We start from the raw sequence: 20,349 nt of genomic DNA, 5'->3' as shown, positions 1-20,349 counted from the left end.
GTAAGAAGTGTTTGTTCCACAGTCTGGGTCAGTCTGGGCCGAGCGCCTGACACACACGGCCGGAGGCTACAGTCCTGCAGGACACACTGAGCCACGGCGCCCTCTGCACACAATGATGAAGCAAACTTTGGGATATTGTGTCGACCCGAAATCTAACAATGATACTCAATTTGAACTTAAGGCAAGACTTTTGATCTAAAATAATCTCTCTGTCACAAATGACATGTTTCATAAGTAAAAAAATCCCTGCTTGATTCAATGGACTCGAGGTTTTTGATGCTACAGTTCAAAGTAACTGAAGTTAGCTAACATTAGGAAACTCCTCTACCTGTGCTACTGTTTCTCAGTCCCTTTAACTTATTGGTAAATTTGGAGTTTATGTACTTATAGTGAGTTATCTGTAGTTTTTGCCCACATACAGAGCAGATTAACTCTGCATATTGTTTCATTTCATAATTTTTGTTGCATTTTCTAGGGCTTGTGTAGCCAACAGTAGTGTTTAGCAAGATTTAGTTATTAATAGGCCACCTTAATTGAGACTAGAAACAGAGGAGACGTTTCTGACACAACTTCAGCCACCCCACGGTCCACAGAGAAGATGATAAGCTGTGATAGGACATGATGATGTGAAGCAGTTAAAGTTCCAGTAAAACTTACAGAATCTGCAAAGAGTAGAAAAATGTGAAAAACAACCAGTTGCATGAACATATACATCTGCCACCGCAGCACCAACAAGGATGGGCTGGTCATATAAGCACATGGTTTAGAGTCAGGTGATGGGGAGTGTCCAGTGAAACAAATCTGGGTGGTTACAGCGCCATAAGGTGTTAAGATGCATCTGAGCAATGGCGCTTTAAGTTTTGCACCAGCCAAAGTCATACAAATCCACTTAACTCATTTACTTATGCTCTTTAAAATGTTGTACAGGTATTCTTAGCTTTCTAAGAAAAACATTTAGGCCATTTACACTAATATTTTCTGATTTTACTTTGCTAAAGTATTAAGTTCAGGTAACGTATCTTTTTTAAGTACGGCACATTAAAAATGAGTACATTTCTACAAACATATTTGTGTGAAGAAGCATAAAAAATCTCTCCTAACACGTGCCAGACTCAAAAAAAGATGTTAGCTTAACTCCAATATAACGCAGTCTGGGCACAAACACACATCTTCGCTCATGACGGGCCAGTTAATCAGTCCAAAGTGAGCTGAGACTGTTTAAAAAATGTCAGACTGACAGCCGTTGATAGACGGTGGTACCTGTGTTTCTGAGATGGAAGAATAGAAACACCAAATGCCTCTGTAGCTCCGTCCTCCAGTTAATACTCATGCTGAATACTACTTCCAGCAACAAGCTGTGTCCTTGTACTGCTATAAGTTTTTAATGAGTGTGGCTGCTCCCAACAGAGCTCATCGGCCCAACCTTGGGCCCGACTAGTTCTCCAACATTTTCCTTGACATTTTAGAAATGTTTTTGTAAAGGGCAGTAAAATTTGTATAACAGCAGGGTGTAGATTGAACTGATCTCAATAACTCAAACTGAATAGTTTGCAGATGGCTTATTGAAAGTTTGTGACAATGCTACAACGGGACTATTAGAATATGAAACAACAGAACCTGGACATACTGTAACTCACAAATACTAGCACTCAACCTGTTCAGCCTGTGGCTCATCAGCTTCTTCCCTCTGTCATTTTCTCTCCTATGGAGATGCACATCTTTTCCAGCACAATCTTTCTTCCTAGCCAAAAGTCCTTTTCTCCTTCCTTAGTGTCCAGCCTCACATGCTTCTCCCTCTGTCCAGAGGATACAATAAACACATTCATGGCAGTTTCTTTCACCACATCAGCTGTACTTTCACAGTCATCTGGCAACTCCTTCCTGCCACTCAGAGCTTGTCTCAAGTCCTTCCTGGACTCTGCACAACATTCTTCCTTCTTCAACTTCCACCATTTAATCCTTAACGTCTGCCTTCACTTGCTTCCTCTTCTTGATTTCCGAAGTCATCCTACAGACTGTCATTAAATGTCGCCCAGCTACAGTCTTCCCTTGACACCACTGTGGAGTCTCCTTTTTCAGAATGCACCTTCTGCATAAGATGTAGCCCACCTGTGTGCACCTCCCTCCTCACTTATGTGTCACCCTATGTTCCTCCTGGTTCTTGAATTAATCAAAAGATCAAACTAATCTATATTAATCTTATACTTGGGGACATGGGGAATCCACATAGTTCATCATTTTTCTGAAACAAGCTATGCTTTCCCTCCCTTTAAACCTTACTTACTAAACTTTGTAGTTTTCTCTCTGTCTTGTTTTAATCGACAACATTATTATGGAGCACAAAAAATAAATACTCACCAGAAACTTCATTAGTTATAGTCTGACCTAATTCTCTGGGTGGTCCAAAGACATGCATGGGTTTAGGTTATCTGGTGATTCTAAATTGGCCATAGGCATGAATGTGAGTGTTAATGGCTGTCTGTCTCTCTGTATTAGCCCTGTGACAGACTGGTAACCTGTCCAGAGTGTACTCTGCCTCTCGCCCTATGGCAGCTGGAATAGACTAAATCCAGACTTGGGTTTTTACAGTAATTCCCATGTAAAATACACAGCACCCAGTAGACCACTGAGCCCACTCAGCCCATAGACGAAGGGTTACATAAAACCCTACTGTAAACATAATGGATACTGTTATGATGACTGTCATTTATTTTGTGCTTGTTTAAATGCAGAACTGAGACGGCAAAACAGCAGAAAGACAAACTGAAGTCGAGGCAGAAGCAAACTGTCATGCAGAGTAAATCACAACAGGTAAGCACATCCAGCATATCTCTCTATCACTCACATTACTGATAAGCTTTTATCGTCTTGCCTTGACTCCTTTCCTTTTCTGTCTTACACAGCCATTGATTTGTTTTTCCACACTCTTGCTCTGTCTCTCTCCTTCTGCAGCTCCTGTTGTTTCCCTCCTTTATTGGATCTCCTCATCTCCTGCTGCTCTGTCTTTCATGTGTCTCTCCTCTTTCTGACAGACACAGAGACTATTTCTCTTCCTCTGCCACCCAGGGACAGAGTCTTCACAAGGTTAGATATTTTAAATCAGATAGACTAGCACTGCCGGAGTAGTAAGTGTCCAAAACGGGTCAAAATTAGAGAGCTCCTTTAAATGATGTTGAACAGAAATACCTCACATTTCTAAAAGTCTAAAGCTTCAAACACACTTGGAAAAGAGCTCATAAATCATTGGAGTCACGCAAAAATAAAAAATAATAACGATAAAAAACAAAATTGGATGATGAAATATTTTAGGCTTATGTTTTGTTCACATTACGTCTAATCCACCACAAACAGAAAGGGAAGAAAAACAAAAACAAAACAGAAGAAAATGCATGGATGGACGAACAATCAGTACAAAGCATTTAGTTAATTAAAAACTGGCATCAAAAAGAACCTATTATGCTCTTGAAAAATATGTATTTTTAGCTTTAAACTTTAAACCAGCACTCTTTCAATTGGCTGCCCCTAAAAAACAAAAGAGATGGAAATCTGCAGATCCTGGAGTAAAAAAGTTGTCAGAAATCGAGCACTGAAATCAGTCTGATGCTCAGACAGACAATAAGGAAAGCATAGTGGATCCACTTAAGTGTTGTGGTAGTGGGGTGCGGTTTGTGGCTCATCTGTGGGAGGAGAGAGGGGGCGGGTGGTTCAGGGTGCACTGCTAGGGGATGCTGTGTGGAACACCTGTTACATAACGTCCAATCAGCCTCCCCTATTCATGCAGTAGCACGTTGGGACCAGGTGGAGGAGCTACAGTGAGGAGGAGAGTTGACGGCAGCTGAAAATTCAGTATTGAGGTGCACAACACCCAATCCGAGCACTGTGCAACAAATAAAGAGCACAGCAACTATTGTGTCTGTGTGTGGTGTTAGGAAGGTGGTTCTGACCTGTTCCTATGCAGCATCCCTTTTTTCTGATAGAAAAACATTTCAAAGTAGCAATTTCCTACAAAACGTTCAGCATGCATACAAATCATAGTCTTGCTATTCTTTAAATGAAGCGATTACCTGCCTAAAGTGTGTACTTCAGCTCAAACCACTAAGGTACAGTGCATCTGATCAAATGTGCCTGCAGTGAGTGAGAGAGTGAGAGGGTAAAGCTGGGTTAAGGCCTGGAGGAACCCGCTGTAGCCCTGCCTACTCAGCACAAAGCCTCTCTCGCTGTCTCAGTCTCTTTGTAGAGAGGGTGATCAAAGTGTGGAGCGCGCTCAGAGGATTCACAAAGTCAGGGAGCTTCTGAGCGGATGAACACGGACATCCCATTATGTTTCCAAGTAGGGTATCAAGGGACGTGAAGGTGCACACATCCTCAAGCGCGTGAGTGTGAGCTCGCTCGAGCATCTGCACTCCAGACCTAAAGGTTTGATTCTGTGCACGATTAAAAATACTCGGGAAAATGAAAGATGATTGCGTTTTCGAAGCATCTGAGTGTGCTAACTGTCTGCAGCTTTGATCAGTAATGAGGAAGGTAGGGTAAGATTCGGCAGCGCTGCCTGTTATTTCAGATGAGAATCAGAGGATCAAAGGCTTTTTCTCTCCTCATCCTTCCCTCTCTCTGACTGCCTGTGTGTCTCTGCTTAACCTGAAGTGTCCTTGGTTCACCTCTGGCCTGTCCACACCCCCCTGAAAATGCAGAGAACCCGTCAAAGGCTCTTCAACATAAACCTTTCCACTCTTCTGTGGCAGGATGGAGTTGTTTCCTGTCACAGAAGACAAACTGTAGGACTGCTGCTTCACAAATACTGTAGATGACCTCTGACCTCCCTGAGGATGAAGGATAAAGCTCAAATATTTTCTTACAGAGATCGGCATCTGTGCCGTGCAGCCCATAAATGTTTGGAACAGCTTTACGGGTTCTTTCCTGCCGCTCTCCCTTCAATGCTTGAACTAATAAGCAGTAAGAAAACCGACTCTGAGACAATTTCAGTTTTCTGAAGACAACTCTATCTTCTGTTTATTCATCTACATAATAGATTTGCTTAATTCCGGCAGCAAATTAGATGAGAATGATGAGGCTTTGTACCAACAATCTGGGCTTTACTTTTGGATTTGGGGAATTTCCTTTGAGTCACTGGCTTTAAAGCTTTTTTTAAGACTGTAAATTACTTTAGCGATGAAGTCACTACACATACTTTGGAGTGTGTATGTGTGAGCGTGTACAACAAAGTGTGAGACCCACACGTGTAAGATTTTGACGCTTACCTCATTCTCTGAATCACGTATCTGCAGCTGGGAAGTGTATGCGAAGGTATTCTCTGGAGCGACAGTCGGCCTGCGGAGGAGGAGGGGGAGGATGAGGATGAAGTGAGAAAAAATGAGATTCCACATTTAACACATTGTCCCAAACTGTGTTCAGCAGCGGAGCTGCAATCCGAGGTGAGCAGGAACGCCCTTACACCCCGAAGTCATTCCTCAGAAGTTTGAAGTTAAAATTAAGTGTCTTGATGCTGACTTTGTACAAATCTCTTCTGTTTGCTACCAAATCTGGCAAACAAGCTAAATGATACAGCAACTGTTTGCACATACGTTTCTGAGACAGCATTCCCAAACATCATTAGATTTCAGAAATTTAGTTTTGGGTGAAATAAAATCTCCAAATCTTAAATAGCAGCTCTGACTAAACTAACAGAAGAGACAACACGTGCAATATGATCAAGGGGCCAAAAACTTCCCCAGTTTGTTACTTTGGGACAATCTGATACCTTATATTTAAATATGTAAATGAGACATGATCTATTATCTGACACCACAAAAGCTTTTCTTCATTGTGTCCAAGTCCTTCAAAGTGCAGGCTTGCTTGTGCGTCCTTCCTTCCTTTCCTTTGGAATCAGCTCAGAGTTTGGGTTTAGGATACAAATACTCACTACTTGGAAAACCAGGCTTGGTTAACGCTTCTATTTTCTGTCATTTACTTGTGTCTACTCTCCTGTACTTTCTGTTTTTTGTTCATGGCCTTTCTTTGCCCCTCTTTTCTGTCTTCTCTTTCCTCTCCCTGCGCCTGGTTCTGCCAGAGGTCTCTTCCTTTTAAACGGGAGTTCTTCCTCGCTTTCATGACCAAGTGCTTGCTCAGATGGGATCAGGAGATCATTGGGGTTTTCTCTTTAATAGAGTCTTTACTGCTGACATTATAGAATACCTTGAGATGACTGCTAAGGGGAACTGGTGCTACATAAAGAAAATTGATTTGACGTTGCTGTGGGACGGGGTGGGGGGTTCAGTCACTGTTAGTTTAATGTTTTTATAACACTTAAATGTACACACACATGTCCTTGACACATTTTTCTCTAATACTCTGCAGGAAAACATGTTATTTCAGAACAGCCACAGTCTCAATGTGAGACGATACCAAAATAAAATATGTAACAGGTGATAATGAGTTCATGAGGTAAGGTTTAACATTCACGTTTTTTCAAGCCTGTATATTTCTTGCATCTTGGTATATTCATCAGATTATTGGTTTATTTGTTTTGCACTTGCATAAATTTCTGTCTAAAAACTGACTTGAACATACCTTTTTTAAATTTGTGTGTTTTGTGGATATACAAATAAATCAATCCCACACTGGAAGAATAGCAGTGTTACCTGACATAACAGCAAAAAGTACAAAAATAAATAAATAAAAGATAAAAAAAACAAAAAAACAACCTCAGTTTGATCGTTTTTGGTTAATTTGTGTCTTCTTTCCAACACATCAAACAGAAGTTACATTCACCAGCGTTTGATCAACGCTTTGATTCAGTGAGGCTGTTTCAGTTCATTACGCCACACTGATGTGAAATACTTGCGAGAAAGCGGTGGAGTGTGGGTGTGTTGAGGGAGACGAGCACTTTTAAATCAAAAGTGAAGCTGCAGTGTGAGACAAACGAAATAAAAAATAAAATAAATACACTTGACAAAATGTAAATCATTATGTTTCTCCCAGTGCAACATGATTACCATAAAGCTGGGATTTTCTTAAGACTGGAAAACTAATAATTGAATCACCTCCATCACTCTGCTGAATACTTCTCATGCTGCCTAAGGCTACACTTAAAGGCATTTTAGCCATCGGCACTCTCATCTAATCTGAATGTGGTGACGTCACATTTCCAAACTGAATCATGGATCTGTTGCTTCCCTTTTATGGTGCTCGTTGTGCTGAGACCAAAAAAAAGTTCTCACAAAGTCGTCCAGCCACTCTGACGGAGCCAGGTAGCTGTATGTTCAGACTGTGGTTGGAAAAGAAAGAGCTGATCACATTGGTGAACCGGTAGCACTACTGAGCCACTACTACTGCACTACTGGGCTCCAGTTTCATCTGCTAGGTTCCTGTAGGACACTCCCACAAAAGACATTCTTTTTCTCAAGTGTTAGATAAAGATAACCCTTTGTATGTGAACAGACACCGAGTGTAGCTCATGTTAACAGCTCACAGATGGTTTATTAGCATGGATGTACACAGCTTCCAGCTGTGAACAGTGAAGCCAATGAGGAAGCACTTTAAACCTGCATCCTTTTAAATAAGAACTTAGAACTTAATTTATTGTCATTGTACAGTTGCCTGCACAACTAAATTAGGTAGCAAAACCACAAAGGTGCAAGAAAGTGACAAATTTCAAAACAACAATATAAAAACACTATATACACAATATATATACACTTTATACAATGTATGTTACAAAAAAAATGTATAAGTTACCAAAGAAAAATGGGATTATTGCACATTTGCCAAGATATTGAACAGAATAACCGTATGGGGGTCTGCTCACGCGTACACACCCACATCCACCCGCGCTGACATACACACACTCAGGTTACCATAAGTTCAAAGGGGAAGACCGCAGGTTTGTCAGTGTTCTGGTGCATTGAGAGTTCTGACAGCCCAAAGGTAGAAGCTGTTTTTAGTCTTTTGGTTGGATCTGAACCTTTTTCCAGAGGGCAGGATGTTGAACAGGTGGTGGTTAGGATGGAGGTGGTCTTTTAAAATCGCCCTGGATTTGGAGAGACATCTATAACTGTCAATGGAGTCCAGGTAGGGGAGTGGACGGCCGATCACCTTCTTTGCAGTTCTCGTGACCCTCTGGAGTCTCTTCTTATCGGCTGTTGTGCAACCAGCGTACCACGTGCACCAGCATATTGTGGCTGATAGAAGGACACAAGTAGGTCAGTCTGCAGCCTGTTCCATCTCAGAACCCTCAAACACTATGGCACTTCACTAAGGCGGTTGTGTTTGTAGTCCAAGCTAGGTCCTCGGAAATGTGGGTCCTAAAGAACTTAGAACTTAAAGGAAGACACCCTCTCCACATAGGTCCATGACCACTTGCTTGGTTTTCCTGGTGCTGAGGGTTAGGTTATTGTAGTCACGCCATTCTGTCAGATGCTGGACCACATCTCTGTAGGCGGTGTCGTCATTGTTAGTGATGAGCCTTATCAGAGTGGTGCCTGTGAATTCGATGATAATGTTGCAGGGATGCATGGGGATGCAGTCGCTAGTGTAGATGGACAGGAGAGGACTCAGCTCACATCCCTGTGGTGAGCCAGTGCTGAGTGACAGGGTGGATGATCTCTGGTTGCCAACCTTGACAGATTGTGATCAATCAGTAAGAAAGTTTTTGATCCATGCACATGTAGCAGAGGGGGGAGTCCAAGTTAACCAGCTTGGCTATGAGGATGTCTGGGATAATGGTATTTAATGGTGATGATGCTATTGATAACCAGCAGGGGTCGACTCCTTGGGCTGCACAAAGACGTGTGGTTGTATAAAAGTTTGTGGAATAACAGCCCTTTGCACTGTTGATCTATGTGCCACGTCATGGTTGGCTACACCAAAAACTCAGCTAAAGGCTACAGAAGGACACTACGCTGAAGAATGGGTAACATCATGATGGCATTACTTGCTGTATATAATTAGCAGCAAAATGCTAGTTACACTGAGAAAAAGTAACCTGAAACAAATGTGCAATGTTAAACAGTTTTGGTCGTGTGATTAACAATTTTCAATGGCTTTTAAATACATTCAATATTTAATCATTTAACCTTGACAATTAAATTCACTTCGGAAATTTTTCTCAGAGTCTTCTTAATTTTACAGCATTTGAGCCCTCTGATTTTTTTTCTCTCATGCAATCAGCAAGCAAATGAGTTTTAAGGAGCATCCCTAACTTTTATAAACCAAGCATTTCCTGCTCTACGTATGATTATCACACTGCACCTGTTTGATCAACGGAAAACGGCAGTAAAATGCCGAGAAGAATCTGTTTAAAACTGGTTTGCTCTGGCCACAGCTCTGCCAAGGTGGGAGTGAACAGATGTGCACCGTTGGCTCTCTACAGGGGCTTTCGATACATTCAGGCCACACATATACAAACACTCACACAAGAAGAGCAAAGGCTCTGGTCCAGTGGCCCAGGGCAGGTCTTTATCCTCCAACTCCCCCAAAGGCCCTTAAGCCCTGCAGCTATGCCTGCATGCTCTGCTCTGTCTTCCCTTGAAATCCATCCTTCCTTTACCAATTCATTCTCCCTCTACCTGGAATTCACCTCTCATCACTTTCTTTTTTCAAGCCAAATCCTTTTTATCACTCTACTCAAACTTTTTCCTCCAAACCTCAACCTTTCTCCCCCACGCCTCTCTCATGTCCACCCCAGGGCTTCCTCTTATGCTTCTTTCCAACTCTCCTCCAGTTTCTGTCTATGAAGGTCCACAGTCCAGTGACTGCAGCACCAGAATGTCAGACAGCCATATATTAACATTTAGACAGCCTCGGGGCCCGAAGGGGAGCTCCAGTTTAAAACAGTCACATCCTCTCAGCACATTCAGAAAAGTTGCACAGTCCGACTGCTACAGATGGCACCGGTGGAGCTCTGCTGTCAATCTTCACCAATGTTTTATCCTGTCAGCTGTTCGACGTGACTGTTTTACGGCTGTGTAGCCTTCTGGTTCGCTGAGTTTCTCCTCAAAGGCATGTCTCTTTTCTCTTCAAATTCCACTAAAGACATCGTGCTGTGATGCTATCATTATCAAGTCAATGAGATGCTGCTCCACAGAGAATCTGGTTTTTAAAGCAGAACAAATGAGGAGATTCATGCTTGGACTATGAAGTTATTTACTTCGATTAATCTGTCAGGTTGTGTTATTTATTTTTAAATTGAGCCATAAAGTGTCTAAACAAAAAATACACAACCCATTTAGCCTAAACTGGCAGAGCAAACTGAAATATGTTCAATTTTGAAAAAAAGAAAGAAAGGAAGATTAATCATTTGAGTCTAAGTCACTGTCAGACTGCCAAACAGCTGGTTTATCATCCTAGTCCAAAATAAACTATCGTGAATTGTATTCTTGAAAAACTGTGTTGATCTCCTAATTGAGCTAAATGGAAATAATGAACAGATGAACTAAAAAAGTGTTATATCTGCTATCTACCAGAAACTCTGCATGAGAATAGTTTAATGTTTGCACAAAACTTAAGCTTTACCGTGCACGACAGCCCTTCAGATACACGTGCAGATACACGCTGTGTCGTAGAAAACATACTTTCTAACCAGGAGCGTGGGTTTCACGTTGAATCACATTTGTCTGCATTTTTGTTAAACATTTGCAACTTCTAGAATCATTTGATCACACACGTTTAAAGCACCTAAACACTAAACAATACCACAACATGTGTAAAGGTAAAGCAGCAGTCATAGTGTGCGTCATGTCAATTACAGGCTGTATATAAAAGATGGACTTACAGTGGCTTGCAAAAGTATTCGGCCCCCTTGAACTTTCCCACATTTTGTCACATTACAGCCACAAACATGAATCAATTTTATTGGAATTCCACGTGAAAAACCAATACAAAGTGGTGTACACGTGAGAAGTGGAACGAAAATCATACATGATTCCAAACATTTTTTACAAATAAATAACTGCAAAGAGACAGAAACCCAGTTGCAGGAAAAATGGGAGGTTGTGTCAGGAAGGGCATCCCCAAAATCTGTGCCAAATCAATCTGTTGTGGAGTATCCAAAAAGTATCTTTTTATCATTGTTGGTCACTGTCGTGTTTTTGTTTGTTTGTCTGGTTTTTCGGGGAGGTGTTTAGAGCCAGAAGTGCCCATATTTAATGTGCAGTGAAAAAGCATCATTACTTGCATAAATACACTTTGTAAGTGAAATGCAGAGGCGTGTATCTGCTAATTAGTTGTAAGTAACAAACTAATAAAATACTAGAATTTCATTTACTAAACTGGAGCACCACCAAACGCCAAACAAGCAGTTTTATTTGTTAGATCATTCGATAAAAAATGTTCCAAAAGGTCAAGTTTAGTGACGTGATTTAGGGAAGGTGAGTCATCGCAAACAGCGATCGGCTGAGGTAGCCTGTGCAGCACACCTGTAAATCAAAGCAGCCACGCCCCTAACAACAAGACCTAGCAGCATCCAAAGAGATTGTTTTTGATTTTAAATGTTCCCCCCGGACACGTTTGTCTGTGTAATGCTTTCCTGAAATAAGCTGTAATAAACTTCTTGGTATATAGTTAGTTTGTTAGGAAGTGACTAACTGCTGGATGATTTCTTGATTCGAGAGTTATGTATTTTTCCATGAAGTTCTTGGAAAACATTTTGGATACTGGACCCTTACTCCATGAATACTTTCACTATTACAGCATTATCATGTGAGGTCTATGCTGCCCCTTCAGGATGTGCCGAAAAGAAAAACATTGATTGAAACTTTAGATGAATCCCTCGATGGTTCCTGACATCCACAGGATGCAGTGAAGCCTGGGGCATTTTATGTACTCAAATATTTTAGTGTTGCCTACAAATTTGAAAACTGGCCTTTAAATAATATGTAAATGTGTTGCTTTATTCAGCAGATTTTACACTTAGCTTAATGATAGATTCTTGATCTCAATGGGACTAATGAAGACAAATAATGATTACATTTATAAAACCAAAGTCTGGCTTGTAATGACTTCTAAATTTATTCCAGAAACTGCCTAAAACCCAAAAGTCAGCACATGCACGAAAACAAGTAGAAGTAAAGGGAAATCCATGTGAGCAAAAGCAGGCACTGAAAGTTTCAGAGTTTTTCCTTTCCCCACAAATTACTCAACACTCCAACTTTGTGTAACTTTCGAAGACAGAGAAAAGTGAGACATATTATTATTCAGCGCTGGGACAGCAGGGCAGAGACGGGGTGGAGCACGGTGATGATGTGAAATCCCTGTAAGTACGACTCTTCTTAGTTAGCAAGTCTCAGGGGTCTTACAGAGTCTGGTTCTTTTCTGTCTGCATCGTTTGTGAGGATTGGCACGCACGGGTGTGCTGGCATAGTCATGTGTGTACGTGCATGCACGCGTATGGGTGTATTTGTGTTACTGTTGAGGTGACAACAACCAAAAATACACTAGCTCTGCAGGCCTGAATTATTCAGAGAGTGGAGACAGAGCTGCGGGTGGCGGGGGGTGGAGGTAGATGGATGGATGAGAGGTGGTGGCGGGAGAAGAAAAAAAACAAGTACAGCAAAGACGAACAAAGTCAAGAAGAGCAAGAAGCGAGAAAGCTGAGAAAGTGGGCACTCGTCAAAAGCAAAAAACACACATGCCATGTACAGAAAAACATATTTTGTTACAGTCGGCAGAGGGTCTAGAATAAATTCATGCATCTGTAGACTGAAGGTCTTAAAAAAACAAAATAAAGCTATATATCTGTACTTCTTACACAAAATTTTTCTGGGTTTCAATAACTGCACACAAACCATGCATCAGCAATATCTCTCAAGCACATGCATACCTCCTCCTTCTCTTCCTCTATCTCTTTTATTCTATGCATGCAGGCTCCCCATTGCCAATCACTCACATTGAAATTCCATCTGTTTTTGCAATCTGGGAGCACAGCTGTCAAACATTTCTGTCTCCCTGGCCGACACGGGGGGATATATCAGAACCCAAAAGGGAAACTGGAGCGTGGAGTCACATATATCGCCTCTTAGCATGGGAAACGCGTGCATCTTACATCCAAAGAGGAGTATAGGACTGCCAGGGAAGATGTTATTAGCATGGCTGACTCTGCAGGAGGGCTGTTCAGATGTAGTGTAAATAAATTTATATTGTATGAGGAAAAGAAAAAAATAATACAAACTTTAGGATGCCTTTTTATTTGTGTTAACTAATTTTTACAGAAGCACACAGCAAGTCAGATGTTTACAGGTAACATCTGTAGGAGGAGCAGGAACATAATTAGCTACTTGTGTTTTGTAAAGCATCCAGGAAAGGAGAGGTCTGGAAACTCGCTGTTACCGTACATCTCAGCCAAATCCACAGAGTCCTGTTACCAGTGGATGTCTTCCCATTAGTGTGTGGAGGAGGAAAGTCTGCATAATAATGGATTTCAATCCCTCAAGTAGGCTTTGTTTTTCTTTTTTTCAAAATTTCTGCCTAAAAATTATCCTCCAAATCTGTCAGTTATGGCTACACAACCATACGGCCAAAATGAAAGATACGGGGCTGGATAACCTTGGATAATGTTGGAAGTCTCGCCATAGTGGGATTTGAAGTAGTCCAACAATTACTTTTTCAAGAAAACAACATATACCATTGCTTCAGTGATGTGTTTGAAAAATTCAATGCAGCTCCACCAAATTAGATGCAATAGAGGCAAAGCACCACCATCACCACCAGCTGAAGTGATGACAGCTTTATATCTTACAGTACTTGATCTATTCTCTCAGTGAATACTTGAATACGTGATGAGATTAAGATTTCAAACATCACAATGTTCATTTACAATTTCAGAATAAGGCAAAGTTTGCTCATTGGCTAACAGCTTGTGATTAACAAATTTTGTAGTTGTAATACCACTAGTCTATATTACTAATAGTAGTACAAAACGTAGTAATAGTTGTACCAAAATAAGAAGGAAGCATCAGAGAGGCCAGTTACATCCTAGTGAAGCAGTCTGGCAGGATATAAATATGTTTGTCAAGGAGCATTAGCAGAATTAGGTTTCACTGTTGTCCATTAGCGCTTTTAACTGACTGCTGATGAAAAGGGTGGAAGGAGGAGGAGATCGACTTGTTGTGCGTGCGTATGTGCGCTGGATGTGTGTGTGCATGTATGTTTAGTGTCTGTATACAGTACGTCTGAGCGAAGACATCAGCAGTGTGAGCGTATAAACCAGAAGACAGATGCATTAGGAAAAAGCTGCTCCTGTGGTTGTATTTTTTATTAACGGATTTCCTAATAGATTTTTATATGATTTTTCAGTTTGATTTTAACTGGAACATACTTAGTGAAGCTAAATACTAAAGCTACTTATATTATTTTGGATGCAAACACAGTTGCTGGTTCACAGAGAAATGTCCTTACAGTTATATTCTCTCTGGGTAGCATGACTTGAATAAAAGTCAAAAGAAAATATTAGAAGTGGTAATTATTTATCAAGCTCAACTGGTGAATGAAGCATCATAAAAGATGAAAGATAAAAGAGCCTGAAAAGGTATGTTTTCTTAAAACATAATATATGACACTAAAAAGAGTGAAAAAGCACAAACGATCACCTTAGACAAGAATATTCATGAAATGGAGTCTGCCAAAACTCAGTTTCAGAAATCATTAGGTCGGTGGTAATTAATGTTTCTCATTTATCATTTAATAAATGCAATCCATTATTGCACCTCCCAGTTATTGTCTCCATTCATCATTTCATCCATAACATGTCAAAAAATATGTAAAAAGGTCCATTATAGCACCCAAGCTCTACATTATGGTATTTTTGGTCTAGCTTTCTTAAAACAGCAGTCCAAAACTGAAACATATTCAGCTTTAATTATAGAAAAGAAGCAAACAAAGCTGCAACTAATTAGAGAAACAGGAACTAAATCACTTGGCGGGTAGAGGTGGCTTTGGCTCAGGGGTAGAGCAGGTCATCTACTAATCGGAAGGTTGGTGGTATCATCCGTGCTCCGGTCTGCATGCCAAAGTATCCTTGGGCAAGATACTGAACCCAGAGTTGCTCCCAGTGTGTTCACTGGAGTGTGAATACGTGTAAATAGAAAAACACTTTGATATGTTTGGAAAGTGCACAAAGTTACCATTGAGATTATTTTGGTTGGTAAAAAGATATTGTTTTAAATGGGCTTTGTTCCAAAACGTGATGCAAATGCCACAGCTGAGGTTTCTGTTGAATGTTCGCCCTCATCGTGTTACAGTAAAACTCAGCCTGTCTTGTCTGGCAGCTTTTGCAATCAGAATTCGGATCTTAAACCGATGTTGTGCCACACACGTGCTGTAGGGTCTTGCCCGAACACAAAGAAGCTCATGGAGTGGGCCAGTCTCCAGACCTCAATCCTATAGAAAATATGTGAAGGAAGCTGAAGCTTTGAGTTGCCAAGCGTCAGCCAAGAAACCAAGACCAAAACCCTCCTTAGATGTGTGAAAACCTGGTGACCAATTACAAGAAACGTCTTACCCCTGTGCTTGCCGAGGGTTTCTCCACCAAGTACTAGGTCATGTTTTGCTTCAGGATCAAATACTTACTTCACTGACATGCAAGTTAATTAATGACTTTTATGTACTGGATTTTTCCTGGATTTTTGGTATTTCTCATATGATATGATAGATGATATATGATTTTTGATATTCTGTCTTTCGACTAAAATGAAACCACCATAAAAATTAGAGACTGTTCATGTCTTTGTAAGTGAGCAGAAATCAAATTGAGCCGGAGATAAAATAATTATTTCCCCCGCTCTATATGAAGCTATACATCTTAACACTGCTGCAATCTCTGCGAATTAGAGTGAGCTGCACCTCAGATGACGACAATGAAATCTCTAGAGATCCACGAGATACAGTGAAGTTCTCTACGAGACAATGAATGAAACCCAGAAAAGCTTTTACAAGGATTAGATTTGTGTTTTTTGATCTGCAACATCCCTCTGATGTGTTAGCCTCCTTTATCTGCCCTCTGCTTGCTATGCTCTTGATGTCATGGTGACCGCAGGGGATAAGCTGAGGCAGGTGTCTGTTGGTCTTTTACCTCCATCACATGTTGAAGCGTGGGATACCAAAGGAGTGTGAGAATTTAATGGAGTGAGGGAGCACAACTGAGCTAAGGCGTGAATTAGCTCTGTGTGTGTGTGTGTGTGTGTGTGTGTGTGTGTGTGTGTGTGTGTGTGTGTGTGTGTGTGTGTGTGTGTGTGTGCGCGTGTTTAAGTCTTTCCACGCTAACATTCTGCTGCAGTGCATTCACACATGAGCCTTCACTGCAGAATCCAACCATGATGTCATCTTTCCCTTTCAACTTTTTTCTTTGTGAATCTCTAAAGCTGCTGAAGGCGGGGTTTATTTCAGTCGTGATGCAAGGTGAGAGGATTTTTATCAGGCGCGAGAGAGAAGAACAGAGAAGAACACAAGAATTATAGAACACAGGATTCAGATGCACTTGTGTTTAGTTTGAAGACATAAAAAAATCCAAGGTCATTTTACAGACTTATAACTGGAATAACCAAGTTAATGGGGAAAAAGCCCCACAGATATTAAAATCGGTTTTCCTTTAGTTTCCTAAATAAAAACATTTGCTGCCTCTTTCCATCATTGTATGCTAAAAAGAATAAAAATAAAATCCAGCTCCCAAAAGAACAGTTCAGTTTAACGTTTTTAAAAATAAAGGACCATTTTTGTCATGATGGAGTTTATCAGTCTTTCAATTTGATATTATTCATGTTAAAGTTTGGTGTGTGTCCTCTGTATATCTTACTCTATCATCTGAATTTTTATTTTAGAATATGTTTAGTTCTCTCTGTTTTCCTGGTATTAGTTTAGTATTTCAGTTGTCGGTATTCTCCCTCTCTTAAGTTCTCATTTCTGTGTTGATATTGAACACTTCCTGTTTTACATCGATAATGAGTTTCTTCTGTTTAACTCTGTTTAATTTGACTTTCTCCTGTCTCAGTGTTTTGTTTGTCATCACCTGTTTCTTGTTCCCCAGCTGTATCCATTTTCCTTGTCAGCCCTCAGTAGTTCTTGCATAAGTAGCCATATCTTTCAGTTGCTCGTTGTGCAGTCGTACCGTTCCCCCAGGTGCTCCCGGTGCTTGTTTCCCTTATTAAAGGCTTTGGATTCTAATCAGCCAAAATAAACGGTTTGTTCTTCAAAATTCTACCTCAACTCTTGCATTCAGGTCCTAAACCTCCACATTGCATGACTCTTCATATTCAGAAGTGCAAAACTTTTTTTTTTTTTTGGGTGGGGGGGGGGGGGGGGGGGGGGGGGTTGACATAGCTTGAGTTCTGAATGAAATGATTCGATGTAAAAAATAAAAATCAGTTGATCATCTAATTCAGAGAAAACAGAAAAAAACAGACTGAATCACATTATTTCAAACTGGGAATAATAGTATTCCCAGTTTGTTATTTTTAAAAGGTACACATGAAAGAAAATTTCAATGTTGGTAGGCACAATTTCAGCTAAGACATGATTATAAAAAATACGATTCAAATAATAGGAGCATAAATGAATTACATTTTTAATGGGAGCATGATAAATTATATCAACATCTATGGATCATTAATGATTAAATTGCACAAAATCTGTGATATTTATAATATTGAATAGCACAAAATAATATATCAATGATTAAACAAAATATGCAGAGCAACTATTTAAACCATTAATTGCCAGACATGCCAACAAGAATTTAATTAAAGTAAAGAAACTAGTTAGATTCAGGTTAACAATATTAGAAAAAACAGCTGCTATGTGGTGACAATATTAATAATGTCTCTGACTTTTTTTTTCTTTTTTCTGCAACATGTTCGTGGATAGACTGATCAGCGCCTGTATGTGGCTTTATGAATTACAAATACACAACAGTGCCTTAACAGATTTACACTTTTATTACGTTCACAGGGTTGGTGGGCCTCTGCAAATGGAAATTGGGAATCCGAGTTGAGGGTTACGTTCCACATGTAACTATATATGTTTTTTTTTTTTACACATATATGCACTGATGAGCACAACTTGCCATGTTGTTGTCAACAGGTTGTATTCTGATATTAAAAAAAGGTTAATTAAATAAGATGATTCATTAAATAAAACATTTTTTGCAGTTAAATCACCATTCTGCAGCAACTATATCACTATTTGTGAACGTATTTCTAAATTTTTGGTTTAAATTCATGAAGCTGTAACTAGTTTCTCAATTTAAGTGGCTAATATGAATTTCTGTGCACGTAGACATCAATAGATTTGTAACAGACAACAACAACTTTGCACTTTATTACTGTTTGTCACAAACAAATTTGATGTAACTGCTAACTTGTCCCTATTTACTTGAAAACTGATAGCAGACTGACATCTAATTGCTGTTTTCCCTAGCATGACTTTAACATAAAGGCTGTGCTCTCTGATTACTAATTTGTAAGCAATTAAATAACTGGTTATTTGTATAGAACAATCAACACATTACTTTTTCCATTGCAACAAAAAAACAATTTGAATACTCTAATGTGGTTCTTTGTAATCACTTACATTGGAGGGGAAAAAAACTGTGAAGTCTGACAGTGATAATAGAGTTGCTAAACTGGGGACACAAAATAAAAGAAATATGTAGGACCAGCCCTTCTTATCTCACATTTCTAGTTTTCATGGATCAGACTGAAATCAGTAATTAGGTTTCTCATTTCTCTCTCCATGCCTCTGTGGCACTGTACAACAGCATCTATTCTTCACCCATTCTCTTCATCTAATTATTCATATTCCTACCCTGTGCTTAATTTGTAAATCAGCTGCCAGAACAAAGACAGGGAGATACTCCAGCGGGTCAGAGGAGAGATAAAATGTCACAGAACCCATCAAACAAATTCACAGAGCTTGGAGGACATCAGAGCTAGTCAGCTCTAACACTGCCTGATATATGTGATTCATGTAACCAATGGCACAATCTACACAGCTTTAACAAAGCTCACACCAAATAAAAGGAAGCCTGAATGCAAATCTTTATATATATTAAAAAAAAAGCACTTAGATGCTAAACTGACTTTCTGTGCACAAAAAACTATGAACATCAAGGTTTTTTTTTTTTACATTTTATTTATTAAAAATCCCCAAAACATCACAATGACCTCAAAAGTTCAAGCACTTCAACTGAACGAGGTGCACACTCCTTTAAGAATAAATTACAGTTATGCAAAAAACATACCAAGTTCTAGGAACATAATACCATAAATAAAGTTAGTTTTAATGTTTCTGTACATCCCAGCTGGGATGTACAGAGCAACTTTGAATGACTAACAGTTTAAAATCATCCATATTTATCTCATACTGATCCAGTTTGCTCCTCTCCTTTCACTCTAAGACGCTTTTCCTCTGATTAAACGGCGCTCACAAGCAGAACATTTGAACAGATCTGACCATATCAGGGCTCTCACTGACAAGCAAAGGACTCGCAGTACTCATGACCTCATTACTTGGGTCATGTTTAATATGATCACTCACCATTTTAACATATTTGATTACAAATAAAGAAAAGCACAACAGGTCCCCCTTAAAAACCCTGTCAAAATGAAACCAGTGAAGGATGTTTTTCATCAAGTCCTCCTTCGGAATTTCTTTCTTACTTATTGCACACATTTGTAATGGAGGTCGTGTTATAAATATATAATCTCAAGGCCCAGTCAGTAATAAAAATGTAAGTGCAGTATCAGGGACAAACTAAGGAAGGAATCTCTTTACTTAATATTAAACATGTTCCGTCTGGTTCAGCTCTCCTCTCTTTTTGCTACATACAGATTGGTAAAGGCAGAAGAGCCAAAACAACTCTTGAATACCTGCTAAACCTTGATATATTCCCAACCAAGCCAAAGAAATAGGAATGAAAAGCAAGCTCTCAGGAATACACTTTTAAGCAAAATATAACAAAATGCTTCCATGTTCAGTGAACAGTTTGAGGATGATGTGAATCATAGTTTTTAACCTTCAGCCACCAGGCGGCAAGCAAGGACCTGCAGAAGATATCAAGCAGTCCAGTTCCAAATGAGCCAACATCTTTTCGAAAAATTCCCTATATATTTCCAAAAGTTTAAAAGACCTGGAGAAAAATAAAGAGGCGCTAAAGTTACTAAACAGAAGGCTCACAATGGAAACATCAGCTTACTGACCTTTGCTTTATTGCCTTTCCTGGCACAAATATTAAGGACTGTAAAAATCTTGCATTCCTTTCACAATAATGCCCTGGCTGATCTTATTACTGACATTTGTAACATTCGTGCAGCACCTGTTCAGGAACAGTGTCACACGTGTCACCCCAGGCTAGCATAAACTCTGTGT

General features: G+C 39.8%; 1 protein-coding gene across 1 annotated transcript in view; it reads right to left on the bottom strand.

Moving 5' to 3' along the window:
• LOC134628767 (endonuclease V-like) overlaps positions 1–20,349 on the bottom strand; it is a 71,392-nt gene that overhangs the window by 29,736 nt on the left and 21,307 nt on the right. Inside the window, exon 8 of the mRNA XM_063475525.2 lies at positions 5,259–5,328. Within this exon, the coding sequence (XP_063331595.1) occupies positions 5,272–5,328 (57 nt within the window). The 3' untranslated portion in view covers positions 5,259–5,271. The remainder of the gene's footprint in view (positions 1–5,258; positions 5,329–20,349) is intronic.

This window comes from Pelmatolapia mariae, linkage group LG6 (assembly GCF_036321145.2).
Source record: "Pelmatolapia mariae isolate MD_Pm_ZW linkage group LG6, Pm_UMD_F_2, whole genome shotgun sequence".
NCBI classification, from domain to species: Eukaryota; Metazoa; Chordata; class Actinopteri; order Cichliformes; family Cichlidae; genus Pelmatolapia; species Pelmatolapia mariae.
The sequence above is the reverse complement of the archived record's forward strand: the minus strand, read 5'-3'. Positions and strand labels throughout refer to the sequence as shown.